Source organism: Oncorhynchus masou, chromosome 14, assembly GCF_036934945.1.
Source record: "Oncorhynchus masou masou isolate Uvic2021 chromosome 14, UVic_Omas_1.1, whole genome shotgun sequence".
Lineage (NCBI taxonomy): Eukaryota > Metazoa > Chordata > Actinopteri > Salmoniformes > Salmonidae > Oncorhynchus > Oncorhynchus masou.
The window spans coordinates 35,773,194-35,787,247 of NC_088225.1; the positions used below are offsets into that span (position 1 = coordinate 35,773,194).

A 14,054-nucleotide genomic window follows, 5' to 3' on the forward strand; every position below is an offset into this window, starting at 1 on the left:
AGAAACGTTTTTCATAGAGTAGATGTTTCGGCGGTTGTCGGTAATCGCATCCCAGGTTGACATAATTTCTAGCTGCAGACAAGTAATTAGTATATAATATTTGCTCTTATTCTGTAGAGATCGATAGTCTCAGAGTTGAACCATTTCCAGCCGTGTAGCCAATGCTCCACGTGGTATGGTTAGGAAATTGATAACTATTCACAATCACAGCTCACGCTGTGGGTTTGCTTAGTCTTTGGTACTCAAACCTGTGCCACCTCAGTTTCCACCGAGGACTGCCTGGTCTGAAGAGGATTTCCTCAGGAGGGGGTTTTATTCGTAACAGTAGAAAAGGAGGTTATATGACACCAGATCATGTCTGTGCTCACGGGGGCGGGCAAATGACTTAGTTAAACTTTAGATGGATGAATAGTTTCATCTTTACTCATTCATTTTATACAAGAATTAGATGCAAGCCTCATAATTGAGAAAAGTACACAATCAGAGATATAGTTATGTGTGTTTCCTATCCTCTCTGAGGTCACCAAATGAAACACACTCGTCATACCCGTCCCTTAAGTGTCCATGGACTACTCCCACCTTCTCACAAGTGGACATTTTGTTTCATATTCCCATTTTGGGGATTTAGGAGTTCGCCATGTGAAATCCTTTGTTCTCTCTTGGTGTCTCTTTCTGCATGGCCATGAGGAGAGAGTCTCCTCCAGGAATTTATGGCCTGAGATAATAAAACCTGGGTGTAGGAGAGAGAGAGGGGGAAGCCACGATCTATACCCAGAAAGGGCCATGTCACGATAGCGTTTAGGAGGCACGATTACCTGCATATGAACGTTTCTACTGTCTTCTCTGGGATGTCGAAATCAATTCAGAATGATTGTCATTTGCCCTCTCAATCCACCAGTGCATTTTCCTAGCTTTGAGATGAGAGTTGAATACATCTCTGATAGCTTGGGGACAGACCAGGATACATTTTCCTAGCTTTGGGATGAGAGTTGAATACATCTCTGATAGCTTGGGGACAGACCAGGATACATTTTCCTAGCTTTGGGATGAGAATTGAATACATCTCTGATAGCTTGGGGACAGACCAGGATACATTTTCCTAGCGTTGGGATGAGAGTTGTTAGGCTGTACTGTGCTGCATCTCCCTGACCTCGTGAGGGGCGACAGGTATTCTACTGGTTAGGACTCTAACAGAAAGGTTGAAAGATCGAATCCCCAAGCTGACAAGGTAAAAATCTGTCGTTCTGGCCCTGAACAAGGCAGTTAACCCACTGTTCCCCGGTAGGTCGCCATTGAAAATACGATTTTTTTTCTTAACTGACTTGCCTAGTTAAATTTTAAAAATGAAAGACAGTGAATCAGATATATGACAACATGACTCGTCAGTCAGTATTTTGATGACAGGAACACAAGACATACAGTGGGGCAAAAAAGTATTTAGTCAGCCACCAATTGTGCAAGTTTTCCCACTTAAAAAGATGAGAGAGGCCTGTAATTTTCATCATAGGTACACTTCAACTATGACAGACAAAATGAGAAAAAGAAATCCAGAAAATCACATTGTAGGATTTTAAATTAATTTATTTGCAAATTATGTTGGAAAATAAGTATTTGGTCAATAACAAAAGTTTATCTCAATACTTTGTTATGTACCTTTTGTTGGCAATGACAGAGGTCAAATGTTTTCTGTAAGTCTTCACAAGGTTTTCACAAACTGTTGCTGTTTTTTTGGCCCATTCCTCCATGCCAATCTCCTCTAGAGCAGTGATGTTTTGGGGCTGTTACTGGGCAACACGGACTTTCAACTCCCTCCAAAGATTTTCTATGGGGTTGAGATCTGGAGACTGGCTAGGCCACTCCAGGACCTTGAAATATGGGTCAAGAGTAGTGCACTACGTAGGGAAAAGGGCTCTATAGGGCTCTGGTCAAAGTAGTGCACAATATAGGGAACAGGGCTCTATAGGGCTCTGGTCAAAGTAGTGCACTATATAGGGAACGGGGCTCTATAGGGCTCTGGTCAAAGTAGTGCACTATATAGGGAACAGGGCTCTATAGGGCTCTGGTCAAAGTAGTGCACTATATAGGAAACAGGGCTCTATAGGGCTCTGGTCAAAGTAGTGCACTATATAGGGAAAAGGGCTCTATAGGGCTCTGGTCAAAGTAGTGCACTATATAGGGAAAAGGGCTCTATAGGGCTCTTGTCAAAGTAGTGCACTATATAGGGAACAGGGCTCTATAGGGCTTTGGTCAAAGTAGTGCACTATATAGGGAACAGGGCTCTATAGGGCTCTGGTCAAAGTAGTGCACTATATAGGGAACAAGGTGCCATTTGGGAGACAACCAAGGAGAAGTAGAGAGAGGGCTCAGTCTGTCAATATACCCTAAGTAGCTGAGACACCTATAAAACATTTACTATCTCTGAATTCATTACATTAACAGGATAAACTGTGTGTGTGTGTGTGTGTGTGTGTGTGTGTGTGTGTGTGTGTGTGTGTGTGTGTGTGTGTGTGTGTGTGTGTGTGTGTGTGTGTGTGTGTGTGTGTGTGTGTGTGTGTGCGTGCGTGCGTGCGTGCGTGCGTGCGTGCGTGCGTGCGTGCGTGTCAAAGCTTTTTAAAGTAACCAATCCAAGAGAGTTAGTTCTGGGAATTGAATGTGAACGTTAAAAAAAAATATTCTTCTTCTAGTTCATGAATAACATCAGGTGGCGTCTAGATGTCAGGAAACAGGTGGCCATGTTTTAAAAATCATCCCAAACAACAACAGCCATGGGAGGAGAAAACAAGGCCAGGGAAACATCAAAGTGAAGGAGACAGAGCACACCAAACAGCGTGCTGATCCCAGACCAGATTCTATGTAAAACAGCTTGCTGATCCCAGACCAGATTCTATGTAAAACGGCTTGCTGATCCCAGACCAGATTCTATGTAAAACAGCTTGCTGATCCCAGACCAGATTCTATGTAAAACGGCTTGCTGATCCCAGACCAGATTCTATGTAAAACAGCTTGCTGATCCCAGACCAGATTCTATGTAAAACAGCTTGCTGATCCCAGACCAGATTCTATGTAAAACAGCTTGCTGATCCCAGACCAGATTCTATGTAAAACAGCTTGCTGATCCCAGACCAGATGTAAAACAGCTTGCTGATCCCAGACCAGATTCTATGTAAAACAGCTTGCTGATCCCAGACCAGATTCTATGTAAAACGGCTTGCTGATCCCAGACCAGATTCTATGTAAAACAGCTTGCTGATCCCAGACCAGATTCTATGTAAAACAGCTTGCTGATCCCAGAACAGATTCTATGTAAAACAGCTTGCTGATCCCAGACTAGATTCTATGTAAAACAGCTTGCTGATCCCAGACCAGATTCTATGTAAAACAGCTTGCTGATCCCAGACCAGATTCTATGTAAAACAGCTTGCTGATCCCAGACCAGATTCTATGTAAAACGGCTTGCTGATCCCAGACCAGATTCTATGTAAAACAGCTTGCTGATCCCAGACTAGATTCTATGTAAAACAGCTTGCTGATCCCAGAACAGATTCTATGTAAAACAGCTTGCTGATCCCAGACCAGATTCTATGTAAAACAGCTTGCTGATCCCAGACCAGATTCTATGTAAAACAGCTTGCTGATCCCAGAACAGATTCTATGTAAAACAGCTTGCTGATCCCAGACCAGATTCTATGTAAAACAGCTTGCTGATCCCAGACCAGATTCTATGTAAAACAGCTTGCTGATCCCAGACCAGATGTAAAACAGCTTGCTGATCCCAGACCAGATGTAAAACAGCTTGCTGATCCCAGACCAGATTCTATGTAAAGCAGCTTGCTGATCCCAGACCAGATTCTATGTAAAACAGCTTGCTGATCCCAGACCAGATTCTATGTAAAACAGCTTGCTGATCCCAGACCAGATTCTATGTAAAACAGCTTGCTGATCCCAGACCAGATTCTATGTAAAACGGCTTGCTGATCCCAGACCAGATTCTATGTAAAACAGCTTGCTGATCCCAGACCAGATTCTATGTAAAACGGCTTGCTGATCCCAGACCAGATGTAAACGGTGAGTTGTTGATATTAAAAGAAGTAGCTAAATAACAAGGTCCAAAAGTAACAAGTTTACTCCCCATAGAAACCCATTAACTCTACTAGAAGCCCCTATCTACTAGGAACCCCTAACTACTAGGAACCCCTCTCTACTAGGAACCCCTCTCTACTAGGAACCCCTCTCTACTAGGAACCCCTCTCTACTAGGACACTCCTCTCTACTAGGAACCCCTCTCTACTAGGAACCCCTCTCTACTAGGAACCCATCTCTACTAGAAACCCCTCTCTACTAGGACACTCCTCTCTACTAGGAACCCCTCTCTACTAGGAACCCCTCTCTACTAGGAACCCCTCTCTACTAGGAACCCCTCTCTACTCGGACACTCCTCTCTACTAGGAACCCCTCTCTACTAGGAACCCCTCTCTTCTAGGAACCCCTCTTTACTAGGAACCCCTCTCTACTAGGAACCCCTCTCTACTAGGAACCCTAACTACTAGGAACCCCTCTCTTCTAGGAACCCCTCTCTACGAGGACACTCCTCTCTACTAGGAACCCCTCTCTACTAGGAACCCTAACTACGAGGAACCCCTCTCTACTAGGAACCCCTCTCTTCTAGAAACCACTCTCTACTAGGAACCCCTCTCTACTAGGAACCCCTCTCTATTAGGAACCCCTCTCTACTTGGAACCCCTCTCTACTAGGACACTCCTCTCTACTAGGAACCCCTCTCTACTAGGAACCCCTCTCTTCTAGGAACCCCTCTCTACTAGGAACCCCTCTCTACTAGGACACTCTTCTCTACTAGGAAACCCTCTTTACTAGGAACCCCTCTCTACTAGAAACCCCTCTCTACTAGGAACCCCTCTCTACTAGGACACTCCTCTCTACTAGGAACCCCTCTCTACTAGGAACCCCTCTCTACTAGGAAACCCTCTCTACTAGGAACCGCTCTCTACTAGGAACCCCTCTCTACTAGGAACACCTAACTACTATGAAGCCCCTCTCTATTAGGAACCCCTCTCTACTAGGAACCCCTCTCTACTCGGACACTCCTCTCTATGAGGACACCCCTCTCTACTATGAAGCCCCTCTCTACTAGGAACCCCTCTCTACTAGGAACCCCTCTCTACCCGGACACTCCTCTCTACGAGGACACCCCTCTCTACTATGAACCCCTCTCTACTAGGAACCCCTCTCTACTCGGACACTCCTCTCTATGAGGACACCCCTCTCTACTAGGAAACCCTCTCTACTCGGACACTCCTCTCTACTAGAACACCCCTCTCTACTATGAACCCCTCTCTACTAGGAACCCCTCTCTACGAGGACACCCCTCTCTACTAGGAACCCCTCTCTCCCTCTCTCCATAGTAAGGCTGTGTGTAACAGGGCTGAACAGGAAGAATTGTGTTGGTGTATCTCTGCACTGTATCCCTCCCTCCCTCTTTCTCTATTTATCTCCCTCTCTCTGTCGCTCTTCTTCCCTTCCACTCTCTCCTTCTTCCTCATTCCCTCGTTTCCGCTCTCTCTCTCTACCCCCCCTCCCCACTCTCTATTTCCCTCCGTCCCTCACTCCCTCTCACAGTGTAGAATGGAGATGACTTTAGTGTGGGGATGAAAACAGCATTAAACAGAGATGACTTTAGTGTGGGGATGAAAACAGCATTAAACAGAGATGACCTTAGTGTGGGGATGAAAGCAGCATTAAACAGAGATGACCTTAGTGTAGGGATGAAAGCAGGATTAAACAGAGATGACCTTAGTGTAGGGATGAAAGCAGGATTAAACAGAGATGACCTTAGTGTGGGGATGAAAGCAGCATTAAACAGAGATGACCTTAGTGTGGGGATGAAAACAGCATTAAACAGAGATGACCTTAGTGTAGGGATGAAAGCAGTATTAATCAGAGATACTACTCACTAATGTTCAGTCTATGGACAATAAAGTAGACAAGCTCAGGGCGAGGATCTCCTTCCAGAGAGACATCAGGGTCTGTAACATACTCTGTTTCAAAGGATCATGGCTCCCTCCGGATACACTGTCCCCGTCCATACAGCCAGCTGGGTTCTCAGTACATAGTGCAGACAGGAAAAAAACACCTCTCCGGGAAGAAGAAAGGTGGTGGTGTATGTTTCATGGGGTAACATAAAGAAACTTAAGTCCTTTTGTTCACCCGACCTAGAATATCTCCCAATCAAATGCCGACCGTATTACCTCCCAAGATAATTCTCTTCATTTTTAGTTACAGCCGTTGTAGTAACTACACTGGACTTTTTGCAAACTGTAAACCACATATCCTGAGGCAGTATTTATTGTAGCTGAGGATTTTAACAAAGCAAATTTGAGGAAAACGCGACCGAAGTTCTATCAACACATTGACTGTAGTACTCGCGCTGGAAAAACACTTGACCACTGCTACTCCATCTTCCAGGATGTCTACAAGGCCCTCCCCCACCTTCCCTTTGGCAAATCAGATCACAACTCCATTTTACTCCTCCCTTCCTATAGGCAGAAACTCAAACAGGAAGTACCCTTGCTAAGGTCTATTCAACACTGGTCTGACCAATCAGAATCCATGCTTCAAGATTGGTTTGATCACGCGGACTGGCATACAGTATGTTCCGGGTTGCCTCTGAGAATAGCATGGACGTATACACATCATTCATCAGGAAGTGTATAGGGGATGTTGTTCCCACTGTGACTATTAAAACCTACCCAAACCAGAAACCGTGGATAGATGGCAGCAGTCGCTCAAAACTGAAAGTGTGAACTACCGCGTTTAACCATGGCAAGATGACTGGAAACAGTCCAGTTATCTCCTTCATAAGACAATCAAACAGGCTAAATGCAATTCAACGGCTCAGACGTGAGACGATTACAAAGGGAAAACCAGCCACTTCCTGGACACCGACGTCTTGCTCCCGGACAAACTGAACACCTTCTTTAAGGATAACAACGTGCCCCACCCCCTTCTTCTCTGTGGCTGATGTGAGTAAGACATTTAAGCGTGTTCACCCTCGCAAGGCTGCCGGCCCAGATGGTATCCCTAGCCGTGTCCTCAGAGCATGCGCAGACCAGCTGGTTGGAGTGTTTACGGACATAGTCTGCTGTCCCCACTTGCTTCAATATGTCCACCATTGTTCCTGTGCCCAAGAAAGCAAAGGTAACTGAACTAAATGACCATCGCCCTGTAGCACTCACTTCTGTCATCATGGAGTACTTTGAGAGGCTAGTCAAGGATCATATCACCTCTACCTTACATCCTAGACCTACTTCAACTTGTTTACCGCCCCAATAGGTCCACAGGCGATGCAATCGCCATCATACTGCACACTGCCCTATCCCATCTGGACAAAAATGTTAGTCAATGCCACTCCGACATTGCTCGTCCTAATATTTATATATTTCTTAATTCCATTCTTTTACTTTTAGATTTGTGTATTGTTGTGAATGGTTAGATACAACTGCCCTGATGGAGCTAGGAACACAAGCATTTCACTACACCAGCAAAAGCATCTGCTAAATATGTGTCTGTGACCAATAACATTTGATTTGATATAGACACACAAACATTGTTGAAACACCTCTGAGTCTCTAGTGCAGGGTTCCCCAAATGGCGGCCAGCGGGCCAATCTGGCCCTCCAGTAATATTACCCCCCCCCAAATTAATTAATATTTTGTTAATTTAAAAAATATATATAACGGACCGGAGATGCAAAAACTCCCAAATGCAATGTCCCAAGAAGGAAGTTACCTCAACTAAATAATGCAAAAGTTACATTTTACCTTCATTCATGAGGAGAGAGAGGAGGAGACGGTCAACTAATGAAGCAGGCAGTGGACCATTTAGTGGTGCTGAAACGTAAAGCTGGACCTGCAGCACAACCAATAGGAGGTGAACAGCGCCTGGTGCTGAAACGTAAAGCTGGACCTGCAGCACAACCAATAGGAGGTGAACAGCGCCTGGTGCTGAAACGTAAAGCTGGACCTGCAGCACAACCAATAGGAGGTGAACAGCACCTGGTGCTGAAACGTAAAGCTGGACCTGCAGCACAACCAATAGGAGGTGAACAGCGCCTGGTGCTGAAACGTAAAGCTGGACCTGCAGCACAACCAATAGGAGGTGAACAGCACCTGGTGCTGAAACGTAAAGCTGGACCTGCAGCACAACCAATAGGAGGTGAACAGCGCCTGGTGCTGAAACGTAAAGCTGGACCTGCAGCACAACCAATAGGAGGTGAACAGCACCTGGTGCTGAAACGTAAAGCTGGACCTGCAGCACAACCAATAGGAGGTGAACAGCGCCTGGTGCTGAAACGTAAAGCTGGACCTACAGCACAACCAATAGGAGGTGAACAGCACCTGGTGCTGAAACGTAAAGCTGGACCTGCAGCACAACCAATAGGAGGTGAACAGCACCTGGTGCTGAAACGTAAAGCTGGACCTGCAGCACAACCAATAGGAGGTGAACAGCGCCTGGTGCTGAAACGTAAAGCTGGACCTGCAGCACAACCAATAGGAGGTGAACAGCGCCTGGTGCTGAAACGTAAAGCTGGACCTGCAGCACAACCAATAGGAGGTGAACAGCACCTGGTGCTGAAACGTAAAGCTGGACCTGCAGCACAACCAATAGGAGGTGAACAGCGCCTGGTACTGAAACGTAAAGCTGGACCTGCAGCACAACCAATAGGAGGTGAACAGCACCTGGTGCTGAAACGTAAAGCTGGACCTGCAGCACAACCAATAGGAGGTGAACAGCGCCTGGTGCTGAATCGTAAAGCTGGACCTGCAGCACAACCAATAGGAGGTGAACAGCGCCTGGTGCTGAAACGTAAAGCTGGACCTGCAGCACAACCAATAGGAGGTGAACAGCACCTGGTGCTGAAACGTAAAGCTGGACCTGCAGCACAACCAATAGGAGGTGAACAGCGCCTGGTGCTGAAACGTAAAGCTGGACCTGCAGCACAACCAATAGGAGGTGAACAGCACCTGGTGCTGAAACGTAAAGCTGGACCTGCAGCACAACCAATAGGAGGTGAACAGCACCTGGTGCTGAAACGTAAAGCTGGACCTGCAGCACAACCAATAGGAGGTGAACAGCGCCTGGTGCTGAAACGTAAAGCTGGCCCTGCAGCACAACCAATAGGAGGTGAACAGCACCTGGTGCTGAAACGTAAAGCTGGACCTGCAGCACAACCAATAGGAGGTGAACAGCACCTGGTGCTGAAACGTAAAGCTGGACCTGCAGCACAACCAATAGGAGGTGAACAGCGCCTGGTGCTGAAACGTAAAGCTGGACCTGCAGCACAACCAATAGGAGGTGAACAGCACCTGGTGCTGAAACGTAAAGCTGGACCTGCAGCACAACCAATAGGAGGTGAACAGCGCCTGGTGCTGAAACGTAAAGCTGGACCTGCAGCACAACCAATAGGAGGTGAACAGCGCCTGGTGCTGAAACGTAAAGCTGGACCTGCAGCACAACCAATAGGAGGTGAACAGCGCCTGGTGCTGAAACGTAAAGCTGGACCTGCAGCACAACCAATAGGAGGTGAACAGCACCTGGTGCTGAAAATATTGATAACTTGTTATGCAAGTGTTTCCCAGCAACAGATGGAGAAAACATACACCAGTAGAGTAAGTCATTTCAACAATAATATTCATTTTTATTTGACTTTACAAACAACAAGAGGGCTTAATTGGAGTCTACTTCTTCAGAGCGAAGGCCCATATAAATAACTTAACTGGCTGAGCTAGGCTATGTGGGGGCGAAGGCCCATATAAATGATTTAACTGTCTGAGCTAGGCTATGTGGGGGCAAAGGCCCAAATAAATTACTTAACTGTCTGAGCTAGGCTATGTGGGGGCGAAGGCCCATATAAAGAACTTAACTGGCTGAGCTAGGCTATGTGGGGGCGAAGGCCCATATAAATAACTTAACTGTCTGAGCTAGGCTATGTGGGGGCGAAGGCCCATATAAATAACTTAACTGTCTGAGCTAGGCTATGTGGGGGCGAAGGCCCATATAAATAACTGACTGGCTGAGCTAGGCTATGTGGGGGCAAAGGCCCATATAAAGAACTTAACTGGCTGAGCTAGGCTATGTGGGGGCGAAGGCCCATATAAATAACTTAACTGTCTGAGCTAGGCTATGTGGGGGTGAAGGCCCATATAAATAACTTAACTGTCTGAGCTAGGCTATGTGGGGGCGAAGGCCCATGTAAATAACTCAACTGTCTGAGCTAGGCTATGTGGGGGCGAAGGCCCATATAAATAACTTAACTAGCTGAGCTACAACTCAAGCTTCACTCGCAGGTGTAAATCGATCCAAACATTGTCAGCACATAAAAGGCACATTTCATTATTCTGTTGTATTCCTCTGAGCAGGACACCCAAAACGCACACAAGGACTCGGCACTCCTGATCTCATCCCTGATTTGGATGATGATGTCTGGAATTCAATCATCTGTTTGAAATTGCGGCCTCATCCATTGAGGGTATCATTTTCTTAGCAAGGGAGGAGAATTCTCCACCTGGGAGGACTGTGAGATGGTCACATACAGACCTCCTTGGGTGAGTTAGGCTGCTGTAGTCTTCAGATCTCGTGGAGAAGTTGTCCCTCAGCCCCTTGATGAAGTCTTCCATCAGCTCTGTGACAATGCTGCGGCCTGGTCCCTCCGCCTGTCATTTCTTCAGTGTGCCGAAGAGCAGTATCCTTCCAGAGGACAAGTCCAAATCCAACAACTCAGGCTTCCTAGTAAAGGCCTCAAGTCCACGACTGTCTTCCTTGTAACTGCAGATTTAACCTGTTTAAGTGACAGAATATGTCAGACAAAAAAAAGCTGTGTGTGTATTTCTCATGAAGCTGGTTGAGAGAATGCCAAGAGTGTTCAAAGCTGTCATCAAGGAAAGGGTGGCTACTTAGAAGTATCTCAAATATTTGTTTAAAACTTTTTTGGTTACTACATGATTCCATATTTTTTATTTGATTGTTTTCATGTCTTCACTATTATTCTACAATATAGAAACTATTATTCTACAATGTAGAAACTAGTCAAATAAAGAAAACCCCTTGAATGAGTGGGGGTGTCCAAACTGTTGACTGGTACTGTATATTTAACCAATAAGGACCAAGTGGGTGTGGTATATGAGCCAACATACCACGACTAAGGGCTGTTCTTACGCATGACGCAACGTGGAGTGTCTGGATTACAGCCCTTAGCCGTGGTATATTGGCTCATATACCACAAACCCAGAGGTGCCTTATTGTTATTATAAACTGGTTACCTAGGTAATTAGAGCAGTACAAATGTACGGCTGTCAGCCAATCAGCATTCAGGGCTTGAACCACCCAGTTTATAAATATATATATATATATATTATTGAGTTATTTTGTAAGCAGTAAGGAACAGTAGCTTTATATTTCAACAATGCCCAGTTCACTAGGAAATGTCTTTTTGGAAAAGTTAATTTATTCAAGCTAAATGAGCCTTTTACCTCAAGAGGGAAAAGTTCTTAAGGTTTACGTACAATCCTACCACTCACCAGATAGAAGTTCTGTTCATTTCATTCAATTTGAAGTTTGATTTCTTCATATTTCTCGCGCTGTGTCGGAGCTCCGTGTGTCGGGGGCGCACACACACGCGTGGCTTTGCGAAAACGCTTAACGTTGTTGCCGCTAGTCGACAAATTCCAATCAAGTTGATCAGTGTTAACAGTGATCCCTTTATTGAATGTGCAAAGGACATGGAAGTGAAGACGTCTGTTTCAGACAGAAGATTAGATCATGTGGTCAATAGGAGAATGTCAGTTGCAGTATGCATCAGTCTGCTTCTGTTTTCATGTGGCCCTGCTTTATTCTGGACCTGGAGGATAACTATGGGCCCGTTTCAGAAGACCATTCAGTGGTGAGGCTGCTTCAGCCTGTCCAGCCCACCTTTAACCCCTATAGAAGGCCATTCAGTGGTCCAGCCCACCTTTAACCCCTATAGAAGACCATTCAGTGGTCCAGCCCACCTTTAACCCCTATAGAAGACCATTCAGTGGTCCAGCCCACCTTTAACCCCTATAGAAGACCATTCAGTGGTCCAGCCCACCTTTAACCCCTATAGAAGGCCATTCAGTGGTCCAGCCCACCTTTAACCCCTATAGAAGACCATTCAGTGGTCCAGACCACCTTTAACCCCTATAGAAGACCATTCAGTGGTCCAGCCCACCATTAACCCCTATAGAAGGCCATTCAGCCTGTCCAGCCCACCTTTAACCCCTATAGAAGACCATTCAGTCTGGTCCAGCCCACCTTTAACCCCTATAGAAGGCCATTCAGTGGTCCAGCCCACCTTTAACCCCTATAGAAGACCATTCAGTGGTCCAACCCACCTTTAACCCCTATAGAAGACCATTCAGTGGTCCAGCCCACCTTTAACCCCTATAGAAGACCATTCAGTGGTCCAGACCACCTTTAACCCCTATAGAAGGCCATTCAGTGGTCCAGCCCACCTTTAACCCCTATAGAAGACCATTCAGTGGTCCAGACCACCTTTAACCCCTATAGAAGACCATTCAGTGGTCCAGCCCAACTTTAACCCCTATAGAAGACCATTCAGTGGTCCAGCCCACCTTTAACCCCTATAAAAGACCATTCAGTGGTGAGGCTGCTTCAGCCTGGTACAGACAAATCCCAGACCTAGGGCTTCAGCACACACACATACACCCTCACACACACATACACCCTCACACACACATACACCCTCACACACACATTACTCACCTCTCTCTGACGCCGGAGCCAGATCAATGAAGCTACGACACTTCTCACCTGAGAGAGAGAGAGAGAGAGAGAGAGAGAGAGAGAGAGAGAGAGAGAGAGACAGAGAGAGACACAGAGAGAGAGAGAGACACAGGGAGAGAGAGAGAGAGAGAGAGAGAGAGAGAGAGAGAGAGAGAGAGAGAGAGAGAGAGAGAGAGAGAGAGAGAGAGAGAGAGAGAGAGAGAGAGAGAGAGAGAGAGAGAGAGAGAGAGAGAGGGGGGTACAAGGGATTTAATATCTGTTAACATAAAGAATTTAAACTAATTAAAACGTAAAACTGACCCGACCAACACTACACCTCTCTCTTAGGATTTTATTCTCCATAGACAACAGAACCTAGTAAATAGTCTCAGGATGTGACTCCATAGACAACAGAACCTAGTAAATAGTCTCAGGATGTGACTCCATAGACAACAGAACCTAGTAAATAGTCTCAGGATGTGACTCTCCATAGACAACAGAACCTAGTAAATAGTCTCAGGGTGTGACTCCATAGACAACAGAACCTAGTAAATAGTCTCAGGATGTGACTCCATAGACAACAGAACCTAGTAAATAGTCTCAGGATGTGACTCCATAGACAACAGAACCTAGTAAATAGTCTCAGGATGTGACTCCATAGACAACAGAACCTAGTAAATAGTCTCAGGATGTGACTCCATAGACAACAGAACCTAGTAAATAGTCTCAGGATGTGACTCCATAGACAACAGAACCTAGTAAATAGTCTCAGGATGTGACTCCATAGACAACAGAACCTAGTAAATAGTCTCAGGATGTGACTCCATAGACAACAGAACCTAGTAAATAGTCTCAGGATGTGACTCCATAGACAACAGAACCTAGTAAATAGTCTCAGGATGTGACTCCATAGACAACAGAACCTAGTAAATAGTCTCAGGATGTGACTCCATAGACAACAGAACCTAGTAAATAGTCTCAGGGTGTGACTCTCCCATAGACAACAGAACCTAGTAAATAGTCTCAGGATGTGACTCCATAGACAACAGAACCTAGTAAATAGTCTCAGGGTGTGACTCTCCCATAGACAACAGAACCTAGTAAATAGTCTCAGGGTGTGACTCCATAGACAACAGAACCTAGTAAATAGTCTCAGGATGTGACTCCATAGACAACAGAACCTAGTAAATAGTCTCAGGATGTGACTCCATAGACAACAGAACCTAGTAAATAGTCTC

The 14,054-nt window shown here is 45.7% G+C and overlaps 1 protein-coding gene across 1 annotated transcript in view; it reads right to left on the reverse strand.

Moving 5' to 3' along the window:
- Positions 1 to 14,054, reverse strand: part of gsg1l (gsg1-like) — a 47,251-nt gene that overhangs the window by 13,904 nt on the left and 19,293 nt on the right. The window contains exon 2 of the mRNA XM_064985736.1: positions 12,817 to 12,864. Within this exon, the coding sequence (XP_064841808.1) occupies positions 12,817 to 12,864 (48 nt within the window). The remainder of the gene's footprint in view (positions 1 to 12,816; positions 12,865 to 14,054) is intronic.